Below are 19,660 nucleotides of genomic sequence, written 5' to 3' on the forward strand. Positions count from 1 at the left end.
CCGGGAGGGTACCCTAGACGTAACCGGCACCCGAAGGCCATTTCTGACCTCCGAGCGAACCACCTGGTCCAGTCACACATTCATTCAATCACATTCTATTAGCGGAAACTCAATTAATGAAATACTATTCACAATATAGGGTCCGAAGGCCAAATATGTTTAACTAAACAAAATAAGTATAATAGAAATCCTCAAAATAACAGTCCAAACTCCCCACACTCTAGTCTATGAAGCCTCTATCAAAGTCTGGAAGGTGACAATGACAAGCCCATGGCTACCAACAATCAAGATAAAGGAAACAACAACAACAAAACCATACAAGGAAACTCAACATCCTCCGGAAACTAGGAGGACTCACCAACTAGCTGGGAGTGTATGCGGATCTTCAACGAAGCGCCGGTTGATGATCTCTGGTACCTGTCGATGCATCATAAAATGATGCAGGCCAAATGGCGTCAGTACATGGAATGTACGAGTATGTAAAATGGCCGGATGAAACAACATCAAGGAAATATCAATATCAACTCAGGATCTCAACTCATACCTATATGCATGACAACTCACTCAAATATCCTAAGTCTAACAAGAATAGTTTAGACGGGACTAAATCTTAAGCCACTTAGCTCAACTGACTCAGAGCACTATCAAGACCAAAATGTGAGTTTCTCTTATCTGACAACCATCACCTATGAGCTGGTGATAGTACAACAATCAGACGTTATTACCACGTCCGTCCATACCTTGCCAGGGCATGAACGCCTCCCTAATCATGGATACCATCGATTAGTCAAGTCCTATCATTTCAGGACAATAAAATGGGAAACATCCGACTTTAACGGTTCGATTCCATGGGAAGCATCCAACTTTAACGGTTCCATCCCTACCTACGTTGGCGGCGTAGTTTCTGGGGTTTGAGTATGGACTATACTCTTACCCGCTTTGGTGCTCAATACTCCTTCCATGACTCCATGCTCATAAAACTCCCTCCAATCATCTCAAACAAGCCCTCACGGCTAGTTTCATGTGGGTCATTGCCAACTCATCAACTCTATTCTCATTTCAACTCAATTAAGTCATAATGGCAAGTTCCATTTAGGACCTCGTCCACTAGTCAATTCTATCCTCCAATTGACTCAATCAAGCCTTATTTAGATAAGCATTTATGACATCTCCTCAAGACTCATCACAACTCTATGGCTTTAGCTCAACAATTCAAGTAGAATAACACATTTAAGGAATTGACCTATGCAACATAATCACATGGTTAAAGAGATCCACAAAACATAACAACAAGTCATCTCCATCAACTCATACTAACATGAAGGTTTTATGGACTTCTTAGCTCAACAACATCAACACATATAGTATTTATTAAATAGGGCACAAAACTCATTCAAACGTAAACCATACTAAGAAACTCCATTTTCATGGACATCTAACCTCAAAGCAAGAGTAGGTCACATGGGTGGACTCAATCCATGTTTTGGATAGCCTTACATACCTTAGTGAAGACTTAAAGAAAACCTTGGTGTTGGGTCTTCAATGGAAAGCTTGAAGTCTTGAAGCTCTTGGTACTCTTCTTGTTGGAAATGGAGAAGAAGAAGAAGAAAAAGAAGAAGAGAGAGAGAGAGAGATTTCTAAAGCTTTTCTAGAGAGAGAGTGGGGGCTAAAAATATGTCCCCAAATTGGCCAAGGATGATACATATATAATTTGGGACAATTCCCAAATTGCCCCTTCTCAAAAGTTCTGAAAATAGGCTAAAAATGCACTTGGCGCGATAGTGGCGCGTCGCGCCATTGCAGCGCCAGGCCGATTATGCCTAAAACCTGCACACCTCGTAGTGGCGCACCGCGCCAGAGACCAAACTATTGAGGCATGTTTCTGGCACAATAGTGGCGCGTCGCGCCCTTACAGCGCCAAGGGTATTATTTTCTGGGTTCTGGAAATTGGCTTGAAAAACCTTACACACCTTTTAGTGGCGCACCACGACAGAGACCAAACTACTGAGGCATGTTTCTGGTGCGATAGTGGCGCGTCGTGCCACTGTAGCGCCAAGCCCAGTTTTCCAGCAATTGCAACCCAGGCCTGAAAATCTCTGCTGGGCTAGTTCATCTTAGGATCGTCATATCTTTTCACTCCAAACTCCAAAATGTACATTCTTGGTGGCGTTGGAAAGAAGACTCGATGACCTTTAATTTGGTAGGTTGTGGGACACCTAGATTTGTCGTCTTACAAAAGATAGGGTCGTTAGAAGTCAACTCCTCATGCAAACTCCTCCTCAAACTTAGCCACGATGAACTTTTTTGGTCTTAGCTTGGTCCTAGGGGTCCTCCGTGACCCCACATCACCTCCAACACTCCTCAATTTCTCGGGGACTCATCTTAACTCAAGCACACACTTCTAAATAATTGGATTCGACCCTGCACGTATACAAGAAGGGTCTGAATCCTAGGGAAGAATTTTCAGGGGTGTTACAACTTAGCTCCTGAAGGTTCTTTTTATTCTACTAGAATGGTTGGTTTAGATTTTAAGGCTTTCATTTTGAGTTTATGCCGTCAGGCGTTTCAACTTTGAAGTTTTGGTCAAACTTTGACTTCGGCCAACATTCATGGTAAAAGTGCTCGGATGAGAATTCTATCAATGTGGTTAACTTTAGAAGGTCCTTTTTGGTCTAATAGGATGGTTGTTTCGGATTTTGAGGCTTTCATTTTGAGTTTGTATCGTTAGCCATTTTAACTTTGAAGTTTTAGACAAAATTTGACTTCAGTCAACATTCTTGGTAAACTTACTCAGATGAGAATTTTGTCAATGCAGTTAACTCCGGAAGGTCGTTTTATTCTAGTAGGATGGTTGGTTCGGGTTTCGAGGATTTCATTTTGAGTTTGTGCCGTTAGGCGTTTTAACTTTAAAGTTTTGGTCAAACTTTGACTTCGGCCAATATTCTTGGTAAAAGTACTTGGATGAGAATTTTGTCAATGCGGTTAACTCCGAAAGGTCCTTTTTGATCTAGTAGGATGGTTGGTTCGAATTTTGAGGCTTTCGTTTTGAGTTTGTGTCGTTAGCCGGTTTTAACTTTGAAATATTTGCCAAAGTTTGACTCCTAATTAAATATCACTCCTTGTTAAATATAAGTCTTTTCTAAAGATACATCAAATTCATTATATGCCTTTTTGTAGATAAAAAATTTCTTCATCTTCTCATAGGCAAATCTTGAAGAACGTTCAATCCAAATTCTTTCTTTGAGGTTAGAAACTTTTGTAACCTTAAACTTTGCTTATCTCTTCTTCTTCTTCTTCTTTTTTCTCTTGTTAATCTGGTGAGAGACAAATGAGATTCTAGCTCTTCTCAATATGTTTTAGTTAAGTTGAAGTTTCAAGTACACTCAAATTTAATGTGAATTTTTTCTTTGAACAGGTAACAAATTTTGTGTGGCTTTTGATTTGTTTGTAAAAATAAAATCTTTTCAATAAAAAGGGGATTCTTTTAATTTAGTTCCTTTAGCTTCAAATAATGCAAGAAATAAGCATGTATTTGAAGAATCAAGGTTAAATTAATTGATTGAAACTATGAGTAGAAATATCATTATTAAGCTTATTGTTGTAGTGATAAAAATATTTTTTGGAGTTTTTGGGTGGATATCCTCTTATGATATCCCCTGCATCACATGTTAAATTTTTTGTGAGAAATACATGTGAAAATAAGTTAGTGTAATTTTGTAGTGAATCATAAATTGGTTTAAATTATGATTTTATTTATATTTTTACAGATTAAAGTTGGCAGTCCCACAACAAGAAGGTCGAACATGTCTCAAAAAAGGACAACAAGGGTGTGGACTCCAGAAGAGGAACTCACTCTTGTTGATGGATTAAAAAAGTTGTGTGTTAATGGTTGGAAAGAAGATAATGAAACTTTTACACATGGATATTTAATGGAACCGAACAACACATGAATGCTTGTCATTCTAATTGCGGATTGCAATCTCTACCACATATTTGTTCTAAAATAAGAGAGTGGAAAAAGCATTATATGACCATATCGTTGGTAAAGATTCGAAGTGGTTTAGGATTTCAATATAGTGATGGATCTATCTTAGTTAACGATCCAAAAGCTTGGAATGACTTGATAAAGGTGATTTATAATTTTTAAATTATTAGCAAACCAAAGCTAATTACTTATATTTTCTCTTGGTGAAAATGACCTTTGTCTTTGGAATATAGTCAGTTACTTCATGTACTTGTTTATTTTTTCGTAGGTTGATCCAAATGCCAAGTCAATGAACTTTAAGAAATGGTCATTATTTGTTGATTGGAAAGAGATATTTGGAAATGATAGAGTTAACAGACACTTTGCCAAGGGGTCAAAAGATGTTGAAGAAATAGAAAGAACTGAAGCTCAAGAAGTCGTTAATGGCATGTCTTTGGAATTTTCTATTATTGTTGTCGATGAAGATGATGCTCCAGCTGAAGGAAGATCAAATTGCTCAAGAGGAACATAGTGTATCAACTGAAGCAACACAAAGTTCATGGAGTGCTTTTTAAGCATCAATGAACTTGATCGTTACACTATGGTATGAATGATTATTAATGATAACTTTAAACCTTTGAATATTTTTGGTGTAGCTATTTTGTAAGGTTTAATCATGGCCTAGTTCACTTTTATTTTGTCTATGTTCTATGCGCCAATTTATGTAATTTAGCAATGAATTATGTAAGTTTCATTCACGTTAAATGAAGATGGGTGTAGTTTGATTCCTTGAGGCCACGGTACTAGAATTTCAAGTTTGTCTCAATGGTGTGTTAGATTTGTTGTATTCTTCATCTTATAAAATCTATTTTGTCACTACTTTGTTGCTTGAACACTGGACTCTCAATTTTATCTCAATAGTGTCTTTCCAAGGATAGGACTTTCACAGTAGAAATATTTTTTTCTTTTTTGTATTGGGGGGGGAGGCTTCTGATATTTATTCCGCCTTAGTGCAAAGTTGTTTCCTTTTTACTATATATTTTACCTTTTCAAAAAAAAATATATATAAAACATTCAACATGACCAGTGGTGTTCAGTCCCCTGGGGATAAGCTCTGGTGGATCTAAAATTTAATGTTGTTCCTTGTTGTTGCTGCTGTTGTTGTTTCGGAGGGGTAGAGTAATTTAAAATTGTTCCTTTTTCTTGTTGTTGTTTCGCAGGAGTAGAGTAATTTAAAGTTGTTCCTTGTTGTTGTTGCTGTTTTGGAGGGGTAGAGGTAAGCCTAAGAAGTATTGAAGTGAGGTGATTAGGCATGATATGACACAACTTCAGCTCATCGAGGACATGATCAATTATCTAGACCTTGTGAAACTTTGTGATCCAAACTTTTGATTCAAGGATATAAAGTCAACAAAGAGTTTATTTTAAGAAGTATATAATATTTATTAATTTTTATAATAACAAACCAATACCCAAAAAAATTATTAAAACTTGCATAACTTAATTTTGCAAAACTAAACCTTGCATTATTAATACTTGCATAACTAAACCTTACATTACTAGTACCTGCATAATTAATACATGTATTATTAATAACTCCATAACTCTAACCAGCAACCAAACGGCCCTAAATTTGTAAAGAGTTGCAAAATCAAATCTCCTTGCAATACGTTACGTGCTTCCTCAATCTGAGATAAAATTTAGTTTGGACTTGAAATATTATTGACAAGTGCTCTTCTGTCTGATTTCTTTTTGTTTACATATCTCTTTACCCAATATTCTCTTCTCTTTATTCTTTTTATATATGCATGTCCATTAAAGCATGTGATGGGCACGGCAATGATTATTCTGCTTTTCTTTTTGTTTAATTAAGGTCCGCTGTTTGAATTCTTTTTTAATTTATTACTATTAAGATTCACCATAATTTGACTACTATAACATTATTAGTAACATATACCGGTAGTCTGAGTCATAATTTAAACTTTACGAATTGTAATTTTTCAATATCAGAAGCAGGTGTTAGTAATTGAGTTGTGAATTTAATATTTGTACATAGTGTATGCGACCGTAAGCTTCTAGCTCAATGCCTGCTGGTATTTCCCACCTTTATATGGAGAACTGTCCTTTGTTTATTTATGTCATATTCATGTATGGCCAAATAAGGTGCTTTTTAGTGTTGTTTGAAGATTTTGTGAAGTGTTAAAATAAGTGTTTGGCTCCAAGTAGTTTTTGGAAAAAACTTGAATTTTTTTTGGAAATTAGTGTTTGTTCATATAATTTGTCATTACTTGGCAAATATATTTAGCAAAACCCCCCAAGTTTCCGAGTTTTAGAAAAGACTAGAACTTCGGTACTTGGAAAGTTTTAAAAATTTAAAAATTACTCCAAACTTTTTTATTTTATAAAATACCTATCATTTATTAATTCTAACTAAATATTTATCTACTAACTTTCTCCATTGCTTCGTCTTCTCGGTCATCTGATCTAGAAATAAAAGCTTGTTGGAAAGAGATTGTTCGTATAGTGTGGAATATTTTATAAAATAATAGTTTGTTATTACCTCCCCAGAAAAGAATAGTTTGAGTGACAAGATTGAAAAAAAATATATATTTTTTAATTCGATTAATGTATTGTTCTTGCCCATATTATTATTTTGTTGTTGTTGATTGTTATCAATTATGTTATAAGATTTTTTTTTAACAGAATATTTTCATTATAAAATGATAACACAAACTTATGGGTGTTTTTAATAATTTTTAGAACTTACAAGTACAAAATAATATTTTTGAGACTTCACAAAATTTGGGATAATTTATGGCCAAATACATGGTGAAATTTCATTAAAACTTTGCCCAACAATAATTTGCCAAGAATATTTGGGAAGTCGTGACCAAACGGCACCTTAATTTTGGGTCTCTTCAGGATCACGCAACACCAAAGTGTTGAAAGGGAACTACTAGTACAAATTAAAATGATTCTTTAATCGTGTTACAAAAGAAATCCCCTCATACAACTTTGAATAAGCATCTCTTCTTTTGGTGGTGGCCACTGTAGAAATAGGAGCACTTTTTCTTTCCCAACACATGGAACATATATGCACATGGTTCTCAAACTTGTTGATAGGCACAAGTATAGATAGAATGAGAAGAGAAAGAGAAGTCTAATCTGAGCCAGTTTCAAGTTGCATAACAATAATGTGAGTCAACTATTCTATGTGACCATGAGCTTGCTTAGAGGTGAAAAATTTGATCCATGTCTCCTATCATCTATACAAGATGATCTCTTGATTACAAAGATTCTTCTAATCCATCATCCTGATTGTCGTTATAAGATAGATTCCCGACAATTGCTTCTTCTTGTTGAGAGCACCATGCATTTCATCTCACCTAAGGTTATATATCTATCTATTCTTTCTTAATCTCCAAGTTATGTTATTCAATATCTTCTTTTGTATATGTTCTTTATTCATTTATATCTTCTTGGATTATTCTGCCGTGCCAAAAACATTGCAGAAGTAGCTGTGATTATGAGTTTGTTTTTTTCCCAGTGTTTATGCATTCGTTGAGGTTTAACGCTAAATACTTTTGGATTTATCAATTGCTTGTGCAACATGATACAATCATTAAAAGAAACAAGATATGTAGGCTTAATATGTTGTTGAGAGTTTTAGAAATATATCTGAAAATATAATATAATGTAGTAGCATGACAGCGTCTGATTTTTTTTCTGTTTCAGTTCTCTTATCCTCAAAGCAATTGTATGAATTCATGGAATATCGAAGTGTCTGGGTTAGAAGAAAAGATTGGATACACCATTAAAAAGATTTCACATGAGGTAAGTGCTATCTTTCAATTTTATAATCATTTATCTTTTGTTCCCTTCCTCATTGTTCGTGTTCTTGGAGCTAAATAAAACAATTTGGTTTTCGTAGATTCTATGCAAATGCCACGAGGATGGAGATTTACATGAAGAAACTATGATGTTGTTTGAAACTTTAAGCCCTTACAGATGGGATGCTAAAGTAGTTTTAACACTTGCAGCAGTAGTTTCAATATATGGCGAATTTTGGCTCATAATGCAGCTAGTCCATCACAATACTTTGGCAGCTCTAACTGCAGCACTTAGGCAAATGCCTATAGAAATAAACATGTTAAAGATACAATTTAAAGCTTTGAACTTGTTGATCGATACTATGATAGAGGCAGCAAATCTTATCCTCGACTTTGAATGTCTGCCTTTGCAACAACAACTTTTGGATGATTATACAATTGTTGCTACAAAGTCCAAAATGTACATAACAATCTACTGGATTTTAAGAAGCTCGATTTCATGTGCTTCTCAGATTGCAGATTTCAGGACCATGAAAGATAACCAAGTGCATGTTTTTTCCCTTTTCCCTTCATTTAAGTAATTCAGTATATAATATCTTATAGTTAGTAAATTATTTATCACTTCACCAGTAAATAAGTTGACACGAAAAATCCTAATAACTCCAGGCATTCACATTCAATAACCATTGCATCATGGACTCTCTTCAGCTTGGCATACAAGTTAAGTGGCCTATGCAATGACTTCAGAGAGAAATTACGTACATGCCAAACGCAAATAGGTGATTATCTTTCTATGAGCCTTTATTATAAAGAATATATTTTTCGACAAAATTCACATGAAAACAAGTTGAAATTCTTTTCTTCTTATCAGGTAGAAGGTTTCCTGAAAAGATACGTGATCTTTTCAAAGTATCCCATTTTGACAATCAAGAGGTGCTTCGCGTGTTATTCTCTTTGAAGAATGACTTACCATTGAAAGATAGCTCACGAGAAAAGGTACTTGTTCATTCCAAAAGTTTTATTTTCTTAATATGTAAGTGGAGGGATCAATAGTCTTGTGAGTTAACACATTAAAAACTAGCAACTTCTTTGTCTTCAACAGTATTGTGGCATCCAAGAACTGGAAAACAAGGTGGTCATACTCTTGATCTCAAAGCCAGAACTATTTCCCGCGGAGAAAATATTTTATCTAGTACAACGAATGCATGATCATCCCTTGCATAAAAAAATTGGAGAAAGCTATACAGTTTTATGGGTTCCAATTCCATCTTCACACACTTGGAGTTTGACTGATGAGATGAACTTCCAGTTTCTGTCAGATTCTTTGCCCTGGTTCTCAATCCGAAGCCCGTGGTCACTACATTCAGCGGTGATAAACTTTATTAGACAAGAATGGAGCTACAAAGACGAGCCGGTAATGGTAGTATTAAGAACTGATGGTGCTGTCACAAACTTAAATGCTATTGATATGGTATGGCTATGGGGGGCCAAAGCATTTCCTTTTTCAACCTCAAGAGAAAAAGAGTTGTGGGAACAGGAAAACAGGATCTTGCAGCTTTTAATTGATGGAATTGATCCTTTATTGACCAATTTGGTAAGCTTCTTATATGTTGCCTTTTTCTTAAAAAATCCTTTAGCAAATCAAGGCCTTGTAAAAGCTTTACTTTCTTTACTTGTGCCTTTAGTTCTTAACATACAGAAGATGTATTCCTTTGATGTCAGGTAGAGGAGGGTAAACATTTTTGTATCTATGGAAGTGATAACGTTAGTTGGATCAGAGAATTTAACGATACATTAAACAAAGTCAAAAGAGCTGGAATTCAACTTGAAGCTATTTATGTTGGCTATAGAAATCCATCTAAAGACGCCGAGAGCATTTTAGACATCAACATTGAAGAGAATTTGAGTATTTCCCTATATACGACGAAGATGAAGTTGTTCTGGCTTAGGTTGGAGAGCATAAAGAATTCAGTTGCTAGAGTAGAACAGGCAGCTCACTATAGCAGCAGCTTAGAGAAGGCGTTAAGGTTGCTGGATGCTTGTGAAACTTCCAATGATTGGATGATAGTTGGAAAGGGATCATCAACTGATGTAATAATCCTTAAGGGGAGAGAAGTCCAAGAATGCTTAAATCTTCTTCCAGAATTGGCTGAAAATGTCGCGAAGTTGGGCTTATTTAGTGCTATTAGATGTGCAATGGGATCTCCTCTGCCTGTTAAACCCTGCTATCATGATGAGATCCTTCCATCTGAAGAAGGATTGACTGAAGACACTGTATTTTGCTCGCGTTGTAAGCGTCCTGTGGAGAAGTTTGTTGTTTACCTATGTAATGTAACAGAGTCAGCAGAACAGCAGGCCAAGATTGATTAGCTTTTGAAATAATATATCAGAAATGATTTTCTTAGTGAGGTCTTATTACATAGAACTTTAACAAACTCATTGTGAGTAGGCATTCTTGATGAATGATCTGCATTATCAAATTTACTCATAAATCCATGCATTGTTTTTTGTCTTTCAATGAAATTGTCTCAAAGAGATGGTGAAACATCTATGTTAGGGGTAAAAGATTTTTGATTCACACACTTGTTTATGCATACTCTCCCTTTTTAAGCAAAAACTCTTAGCTTCTCAGTTCATAAGCTCTCCGGACACGCTGTACTTAGGCCATTAATGCCCAATCCTCAGGATCTAATACATAGCTTGATTGTCTTCTTACATTATATTTATTACATCTTATTGTTGTTGTGTGATTTATACAATATATTGATCAATGAATGACATATATAAGATCAGGAAAAAGAAAGAAGAAAAAGAGAATTGATTAGTTAGAACTAGTAAGCCTTTTTTTTACCCCTCCCTCCAAGAGCATGAAGGGTGCTTACATCCGAGCAAACTCCCTCTTGTCAAACTAGTAAGCTTATAAGTATTGTCTGCTCAATTTCAGGTTAGAACTTGAAAGGTGAATGAAACTAAGTTCCATTTAGTAGACTAATAGTACTTGGCTATAGCTTGTACATCCTTAGCCATATGGCTGATTTTTTTTTTTTTTGGTTGTTCAGAGAATCACCTATATTCAGCTTTGAAACTTTAGACAAGTATATAATAGGGCACTAGTATCCTTTTAATTCTATGGCTAAGTCAGGAGAGGATATCCCACTAGCCACCTTCCTTTATGGTTGGTTAAGTACATTCCCCGTGCATTAACCTTTCGTTATGCGTGGGATCTAGGAAAAGGTCGGATCACAAGGATTTATTGTATGCAATCTTATTCTGTATTTCTACAAGAGCTTGTTTCCACAACTCAAACCCGTGACCTCCTAATCACATGTCATCAACTATACCAATTACACCAAAGCTCCCCTTCTTTATGGTTAGTTAAGACGGAACTAAAATGCCTTAAACTACAATTGTAAGTGTCACGAGATGAACAAAACTACTAGGAATAATTACCAGAGTGTCAATTTTATATCTAAATATGACCAAAAAATGATGTTGAATATCATGATATCAAATATGAGCTTTAGTTTTCTGTAATGGAAGACACTAGAACTTAATTAACTTGCAACTTTCTATCACACATCATGCAATTATTATTTAGGTATCTTCTTTTTATTTATACCAAATAAGAGTCTCATATGTATATATGGTTCTAAGAGGAAATTTTCACTTATCTCAGAACATCCAATGGATCATTTAATTTCTTTTCTCATCTGCTGCACTGACTAACAACAACAAACGTTAGAGGGTAGAATATACAACAACAACCCAGTGAAATCCCACAATATGGGGTTTGGGGAGGGTAAAGTGTACACAGACTTTATTCCTACCAAGGTAGGACGGCTGTTTCCGAGAGATCCTCGGCTCAATAGAGTAATCCGATCTCGTGAAGGTAAATAGGCTATTTTTGAAAGACTATATGTTGCACTAACACTACACCAAAAGAGACATTAGTGACATAGATTTTTATTGCCGCAAAAATATTTAGCGGCAATTGAGTTAATGTCATTGCATTCAGAGTCCCTAGTTTTTAGTGACATTTATATAATTGTGACATTTATATAAAGTGCTGGTTATAAAATGTCCATATTATATTATTACTATTAAATATAGTATGACGATAATTATATTATTACTACTAAATATAATATCACGACTATTATATTATTACGACTAATAATTACCATAAAATCTTGTTAGTGTAATTACTAAAGTTAAAGATGAAAACCAACATTAAAATCCTCAAAAGCAAAAGAGAAAGAAGTAAAAAGAAAAGGGTGAAACAAATAGCATATGTTGACATTCTCAATAGTTAGATTTGGATTTTACAAGCTGCCAATAAAATTAAAGCACCCCATGATTGGTGTATGAGTAGTCATTCTCAATGTAAAGATTTTAACTCAGCTTGAACTAAACGTACATTTTGCCCTTTTTTATATTCAGTTACCTTTTCTTTTACCAAGCAGAATTCCCTATTTTTCAAATATTTAATTATACTTTGCAATATTCCCAAGCTTTCAAAAGGGTCCACAAAATCACCCCTTTGAAGTAACCAGGAAAAGTGAGAAGAATAAAATAAAAATGTCGATTCTTAACTAGCTTTTCTTGATGCCTGTATCTATTGAAACATGCACTCCATGACAACTAGTTTTTAATAGTAATATATACATTAATAAAAAATATTAAATTTTTTTATTGACATTAGTTAATTGTCATTGAATTTAGTGTCACTATATACTTTAGAGACATTTACAAAAAATGTTAAATTGCCTCTAAAAATATATATTTAATAATAATTAAATTATTATCATTAATTAATTGTTGTTAAAAAAATCTTTTTTGGTGTAGTGATTGGAGACACTTTACGATTTGACGTGTTTAATTTTTTCCCCCAAATCTTATGCTTACAAAAATATATTATGAGCTAGGAAATTTGAACTTTGAAAAGCATCTCTTATAAGTTATATAATATAATTAAGCTTTTTAAAACTATTTTATCCCAGTTATACTAGCTAACCCATATCTTATTAGTGATTTTTTTTTAATTAACCAACAAAAGTGAATAATCTTTCAGCAGTTAATGAAGCCAAGGCTAGAACTTTAATGCATTATTATCTCTTCTTGCCTTCTTTTTTTGGTATTTACTTTTAGGGAGATATTTTGAAGTATAAAATAACAAATCCTTCATTCACATATATTACATAAAATAATGAGTCTAACTTATACGTATATACTCATAGCATAAGAAACTTTTATGCTATTAACTCACCTAGAATATATCTACAAACTAAGTAACTTTCATATAAAAGTTGGATTTGTAAGTTTGAAAATAAAGTCATAACTAGATGAAATGTAACTTGTTCTATCGGTGTATATAATTTGAAATTAAATTTAGATACCTACTCTCCATGCATGTCCTTCCTTATGTAAATTTGCAAAGCAAAGATGACCATGTACAAATAAATTGAGCATTGTTATATATGCTATAGACCCCCCCCCCCCCCTATCCCCTTCCCCAGTATTTAATACTTTCTCTGTTTTAATTTATATGTCATCTTTCGAATTTCAAAATTCAAACAAGTCTATCTTCGATCGAAAATCTTTCATATATCTTTTATATATTTTGAATTTTCAATTATTATGACTTATAGTACTTTTTACGTAGTTTACAAATATATAAATTTCATTTAATTTTTTTTTTAAGATTTCATGCACAAATTTCCGGTCAAAGTTAAACTATTTGACTTAAAAGGTAATTATTATTTATGCTAATCTATTGGTCAGTAACCTAGTAAAAATGGCGCTAATATATTATTATAGTTAAACTACCTCGATGGTGTAAATTTTTTTACACCATTGGATTATATTGTTATAAAATTTGGCATTTTTACTGCAAATATATACAAGTATATAGAGTAAATCAAAATTACACTGTTAAGTCACCCAAATAATATTTACAAATAAATTTCCTTAAAATGTGAAAAAATTGTAATTTTGGAAATTAATAAGACATATATAATACCTACTACAACATATAAAAATGATCTGATAGTAAAAAAATTCTTAAACTAAAAAGGTATATAACTTAAACTCAAGCTTACAAAGCATGCATCACGTGAAAATGAGAAATCAAATCTTAATTATAACGATAAGGAGAATTAATGCTCTGTCTAAATTACTTTTTTGCTGTGAATTAAAGGACAAAGTTGCTTCTCATTGGAGCCATCCATAAGACCAATTTCAAACATCTTTCACAACTTTAGACCCCATTAGAAGCAAAGAACTTGATTCACCACCAACTTTATACCATTTCAATAACTTATATAAACCCCATCTCATGCCTAATTCATTTCAACACACAACAATATTTAACTACACTTGCCTTTCAAAAAAACCTTATTTTTTTTACCTCCCTTGAAATGGACAGTATTAACCCATTGAATGAAAAGGTTGCCATGAACAACCCAGTGGCTACAAACCCAATGCATAATATGTCAAGTGGATCTGCTGCTGTTGCCAATAGGATGCAGCCAATGAGTCATGGTACTGGCCATCACATCAACCCTTTGAATGCTCAGATCAATCCTCATCCTGTGGTCAAACCAGTGAGTCAAGACAAGGTACTATTATTTGAATTGTGTGATCGTTTCATTTAAATACTTATCATATTATGTATACATGTCTATTTTTTTTTTCCATATAAAATGTTTCTTTTATTGGCCACTATTTAAATTCGTAGTTGAAGAAGGTTATTTTATTGTAGACGATAAATTTAGCCCAACAAGCTAGCAAGGAGAATTTAAATAGTAGCCTCAAAGGAAGCCATTTGTGCAAATGTCCCATGTTTTATTTTGATATTCAATTTTGGTAGCAACGAAATTGAATCTAGAACCTCTGCCTACTTCGAATATCACGTTGAATTATATGGCTATTTATAAGACAATAATATAATTTCAACTACTTAATTATATTATGTCTGAACAGATACAAACTGCTGTGGTACCTTCTGCTCATCCTACAACTCCGATCAATCCACGAACATCAAATCTAGGAGTAGCTAGGCTTCCACACAGGAAAGGTGATCATCATATGTTCTTGACATCTGATGATAATGCAATGATGAAGCACATTGAAGAAACTCATATCCCTGATGGCCGTGACTTTGATGTCAAGCCTCTTGTTCATATTATTGAGGACATTGTGCATCGTGCTACTCCCATTGCTGGCCATGTTCATGTACGTATCATCATCACTGTCACTTTTCTTTCCAGTTTAATTAATTTCTATATACTGACAATATTATAAAAAATTAAACTATTAGTGGATATATAATAAGTCATAATAATAATTATATCATAATAACATTTTTTTCGTGATTTTTTTTTTTGAATTTTAGGAAGCTAAAGTTCAAGCACATCTGGAAGCATTGGAAGCGAAGGCTCCCCACAGTGGACTTCTTGAACTACTCAACTATTTGGCATATCCTATACACAGAATTAGTATGGAGGTAAGTGACAAAAATATTTTGAACACTATCAATACAAATTTAGCCAATTATTGCAATTTATTTGTCTATATTAATTCCATATTACATACATTTAATATGTAAATGTAAATATGACAGTTGATAAGCAAATGTGCTAACAAAGAAGACGCTCATTCAATAACAATGTCACTGCTTCACTCTCTCACAACCTACTCCTGGGACACGAAAGTCGCGATAACATTCGCCGCTTTCGCCCAACAATATGGTGGATTTGGTCTGCTTGTTCATCAATATCCCACAGATCCACTGGCTAAGTCAGTTGCAATCATCATGGAACTTCCAGAAATTATGACGCGTCAGGATGTTCTTAAGCAAAAATTCGATGCAATCCACGATTTGATTGACAAGATGTTGGATGTCACAAAGTGCATTATCGAGTTTAGAGACGTTCAAACGTCTCACAGTCAGCATGTTATCACACAAGAATTGGAAATGTTGATCAATACTGCCCATATTTCCACTGCTGCTTACTGGACTATGAGGGCTGCTGTTATGTGTGCAGCTATGGTTTTGAATCTCATTGCCATCGGCCACGAGTACGTTTTTTTTTTTGTAACTCTTTCAATACTCAACGTATTTTCAAGAGTATGTATGTTGAATTTAACTTATATATATACAGATAGTTACAGTAAAATAAAGTTTGTTTAACCTATTATAGCAGGTTAGTTATCCTTTTTACTGGATTGCAAATTACAACATTGACAATGTAATTTTTTTTAGGCATCTATCTTCAACATCTGAGGCGTGGGAGATATCTAGTTTGGCTCACAAGCTTGCAAACATATTGGATCACCTAAGAAAGGTTCTTAACCTTTGTCACCAAAAGATTGGTAAGTTTATATGTTTACTATATGTACTATTATAAGTTATGTAAAACAAATTAAAAATGCGATATTTAAAGCGTCTTTGTTTTTTGTGATAATAATTCAGAGGAGAGGAGGCAACATGATGCATTTGAAGCTCTTCTGAGACTTCTTAGGACACCTCACATTGATAACATGAAAATACTCTCAATCTTGATTCACTCCAAGGATGATCAGCTCCCACTTTTTGATGGAACTCATAAGAGAAGGGTAATTTGTACTTAGCTAGATAAAACATTCTGAAATTGAATTACTATTGCGACACTTACACTATAAAGATTTTTTCACGTTTAGGATATTTAATACATCTTAGCAGATAACTTATATAATCATTTTTTTTATGATCATTTACTTGTACGTTGGTTATCTTTTCTCATTTTTTTTAAGACCTAATTACCAAATCATATATTCATCATAATTGAACTGTGAGTGTATAGAAGTTGAACTCGTATACATTTGTGTAATAACAGGTAAGTCTTGATGTGCTAAGAAGGAAGCATGTTTTACTTTTGATCTCCGACCTAGACATTGCACCCGAAGAGCTCTTTATCCTCCACCACATGTACGCTGAAGCCAAGACACAACCAAACAGGCCAGAGAGCAACTACGAGGTTGTCTGGATCCCTGTGGTCGACAAAAGACTAACACCATGGACTGAAGCAAAACAAATAAAATTTGAAGAAGTACAAGCATCAATGCCATGGCACTCAGTGGCACATCCTTCGATGATCGATCCAGCAGTGATAAGATGTATTAAAGAAGTGTGGGGATTCAATAAAAAGCCTCAACTTGTTGTTCTTGATCCTCAAGGGAAAGAAGCAAACAATAATGCTTACCATATGTTGTGGATTTGGGGAAGTTTGGCATTTCCTTTTACCAAAGCTAGGGAAGAAGCTCTATGGAAGGAACAAACTTGGAATATTGAACTCTTAGCTGATTCCATTGATCAAAACATTTTCACTTGGGTACGTAATACATCTACTTATATAATTTATTTATGTCAAGAATTTATCCTACACCATGATTAATATTATACAATTTTTTCACTCCCAATTTTGATTTTTTTTAATCTTACAAGATCATCTTTTGATCATTTAATCAAAGATTATTACTAGTATTTTATCTTTAATATTTTTGTACAACCCTTCTCAAAACAAAACCCTTAATTCCCTCTCCATTCCGTTTATGTGATTCATCTTTTTACATATAAAAAGATACATTTAAATTTGCATTTTCTCTATATATATTTAAGAGCATTTTAATTATATAAAATTTAGACAATACATTATCGGGTTATCATCAGTTTCAATACTTCTGTCTAAACACATTAACTACTTATTTATAAAAATTAGTTTCAAACACTCGATTTTTTTAAGCGCATTTAATTCTTATCAACTAGTCCACTTTTAATAAGTTAAGTCAAACAGACTCTTATTCCCCTATATATAGGTTACTAATTCCATCTTTTACGAATGACTACCGATCATTGTGATTTTCTTCATAGTCTGATATTGTAAACATTCTCTGGCAATTTTATACTGTTTCGACGGAATTATGTGTCTTATAAATAGTCACTTCGATATATTGCATATGCATAGTACTTATATGGACTTCCTTTTGCCCTTTGGAATATTCCCACCATGTAGATTAGTGAAGGAAAATGCATATGCTTGTACGGAGGAGAAGATATGGAATGGATCAGATCGTTCACCTCTTCAACGCGGGCTGTTGCAAATGCAGCCCGCGTCCCACTAGAGATGCTCTACGTGGGAAAAAGAAACCCAAAAGAAAGAGTCCGCAAGAACAGCTTGATTATCCAATCCGAAAACTTGAGCCACGTGGTGCAAGATCAGACTCTCATTTGGTTCTTCTGGGAAAGGCTTGAAAGCATGTGGCACTCTAGGACTCAACAAGACATCCCCGGTGATTCCGACCCGATCCTTCAGGAAATCGTGACGATTCTGAGCTATGATGGAAGTGACCAAGGATGGGCTGTTTTCAGCCGCGGATTGGCTGAAATGACAAGAGGTAAAGGTGATCTGATAGTGCAAGTTATGAATGGATATGAACGTTGGAAACATGAAGTGAGTGACATTACTACTTTTGTTCCTACATTGGACCGTCAACTTCGTGATCTTCATAGTCCTCATCATTGTACTCGACTAATTCTCCCGGGTACCACTGGACATATTCCTGAGAGAGTGGTTTGTGCTGAATGTGGCCGTCCAATGGAGAAGTTCATCATGTACCGCTGCTGCATTGAGTGAGCATTAATGGTGGATGCAATTTGTTTGAGTATGAAGTTGTGTCGCTCCTAGAGGACTATATTATTGAATAAAATGACCACTACTAGTCCTCTTGTGACTCTTTTAACTATTATTGTTCTTACTTTTGGCTTTTTGATATTCATGTACTTGTTTTTGAGATTTGACTGTGTGATGTAATGCTATGGGCTATATATAGCCTTATGCAATATTAGTGAAAATCAATAAACAGCTTTTCCAATTATATAAAGTCTTTTTGTTTTCAATTTACCCAAATTGCTGGCGGCCAATTGTGCACAAACATTTTATTGAATATATCTAAAGACTAACGGTGAATTAATTTGAATTATTATTATAAGCAACATCTGCCCCTATAGCTCAGTGGTAGAGCGCCAGTCTTGTAAACTGGAGGTCTGCAGTTCGATCCTGCATGGGGGCAGTGATGTTTTTAATCATTTGACAATTTTTTTCTAACTTAGTCCCCAAAATATTCCTTCTATAAATTATTTTTCTCCAGTAATTTCAAAACAATGACGGATCCAACCATGAGTTTGTGACTTCGGTAGAATTCAATGCTTTGAAGTCGAATTTATATATGTGTGAAAAGTAAATAGATAAAATTAAATGAAATTTAGAAAATAGATTATATCTAAATTTAAGGCACATGCCATTTAACTTTTGAAGGGATAATTATGTAGAATGTCAGTTCATAAACTTTATTTATCATTTATGTTTTTAATCATTTGACAATTTTTTTCTAACTTAGTCCCCAAAATATTCCTTCTATAAATTATTTTTCTCCAGTAATTTCAAAACAATGACGGATCCAACCATGAGTTTGTGACTTCGGCAGAATTCAATGCTTTGAAGTCGAATTTATATATGTGTGAAAAGTAAATAGATAAACTTAAATGAAATTTAGAAAATAGATTATATCTAAATTTAAGGCACATGCCATTTAACTTTTGAAGGGATAATTATGTAGAATGTCAGTTCATAAACTTTATTTATCATTTATGTTTTTAATCATTTGACAATTTTTTTCTAACTTAGTCCCCAAAATATTCCTTCCATAAATTATTTTTCTCCAGTAATTTCAAAACAATGACGGATCCAACCATGAGTTTGTGACTTCGGCAGAATTCAATGCTTTGAAGTCGAATTTATATATGTGTGAAAAGTAAATAGATAAACTT

At 34.0% G+C, this 19,660-nt stretch overlaps 2 protein-coding genes and 1 non-coding gene across 3 annotated transcripts; all 3 read left to right on the top strand.

Annotated features, from left to right (window-relative positions):
• Positions 1–7,071: 7,071 nt before the first annotated feature.
• Positions 7,072–10,430, top strand: LOC129875788 (protein SIEVE ELEMENT OCCLUSION C). The gene is made up of 7 exons (XM_055951029.1): positions 7,072–7,355; positions 7,700–7,798; positions 7,896–8,341; positions 8,461–8,573; positions 8,666–8,790; positions 8,897–9,388; positions 9,517–10,430. Exons 1-7 carry the CDS (start codon positions 7,185–7,187, stop codon positions 10,162–10,164), a joined length of 2,094 nt encoding a protein of 697 aa, XP_055807004.1. The 5' UTR covers positions 7,072–7,184; the 3' UTR covers positions 10,165–10,430.
• Positions 10,431–14,154: 3,724 nt separating this feature from the next.
• On the top strand, positions 14,155–18,714 carry LOC129880410 (protein SIEVE ELEMENT OCCLUSION B-like). The gene is made up of 8 exons (XM_055954435.1): positions 14,155–14,411; positions 14,776–15,027; positions 15,188–15,298; positions 15,416–15,873; positions 16,058–16,167; positions 16,268–16,410; positions 16,671–17,165; positions 17,847–18,714. The coding sequence occupies exons 1-8, from the start codon at positions 14,211–14,213 to the stop codon at positions 18,465–18,467; spliced, it is 2,391 nt and encodes a 796-aa protein (XP_055810410.1). The 5' UTR covers positions 14,155–14,210; the 3' UTR covers positions 18,468–18,714.
• A 117-nt stretch (positions 18,715–18,831) lies between these two features.
• TRNAT-UGU (transfer RNA threonine (anticodon UGU)) lies at positions 18,832–18,903 on the top strand. The gene has a single exon. It is a non-coding gene; the product is annotated as a tRNA-Thr (tRNA).
• The last annotated feature ends 757 nt before the right edge of the window (positions 18,904–19,660 follow it).

This window comes from Solanum dulcamara, chromosome 2 (genome assembly GCF_947179165.1).
Source record: "Solanum dulcamara chromosome 2, daSolDulc1.2, whole genome shotgun sequence".
Classification (NCBI taxonomy): Eukaryota; Viridiplantae; Streptophyta; class Magnoliopsida; order Solanales; family Solanaceae; genus Solanum; species Solanum dulcamara.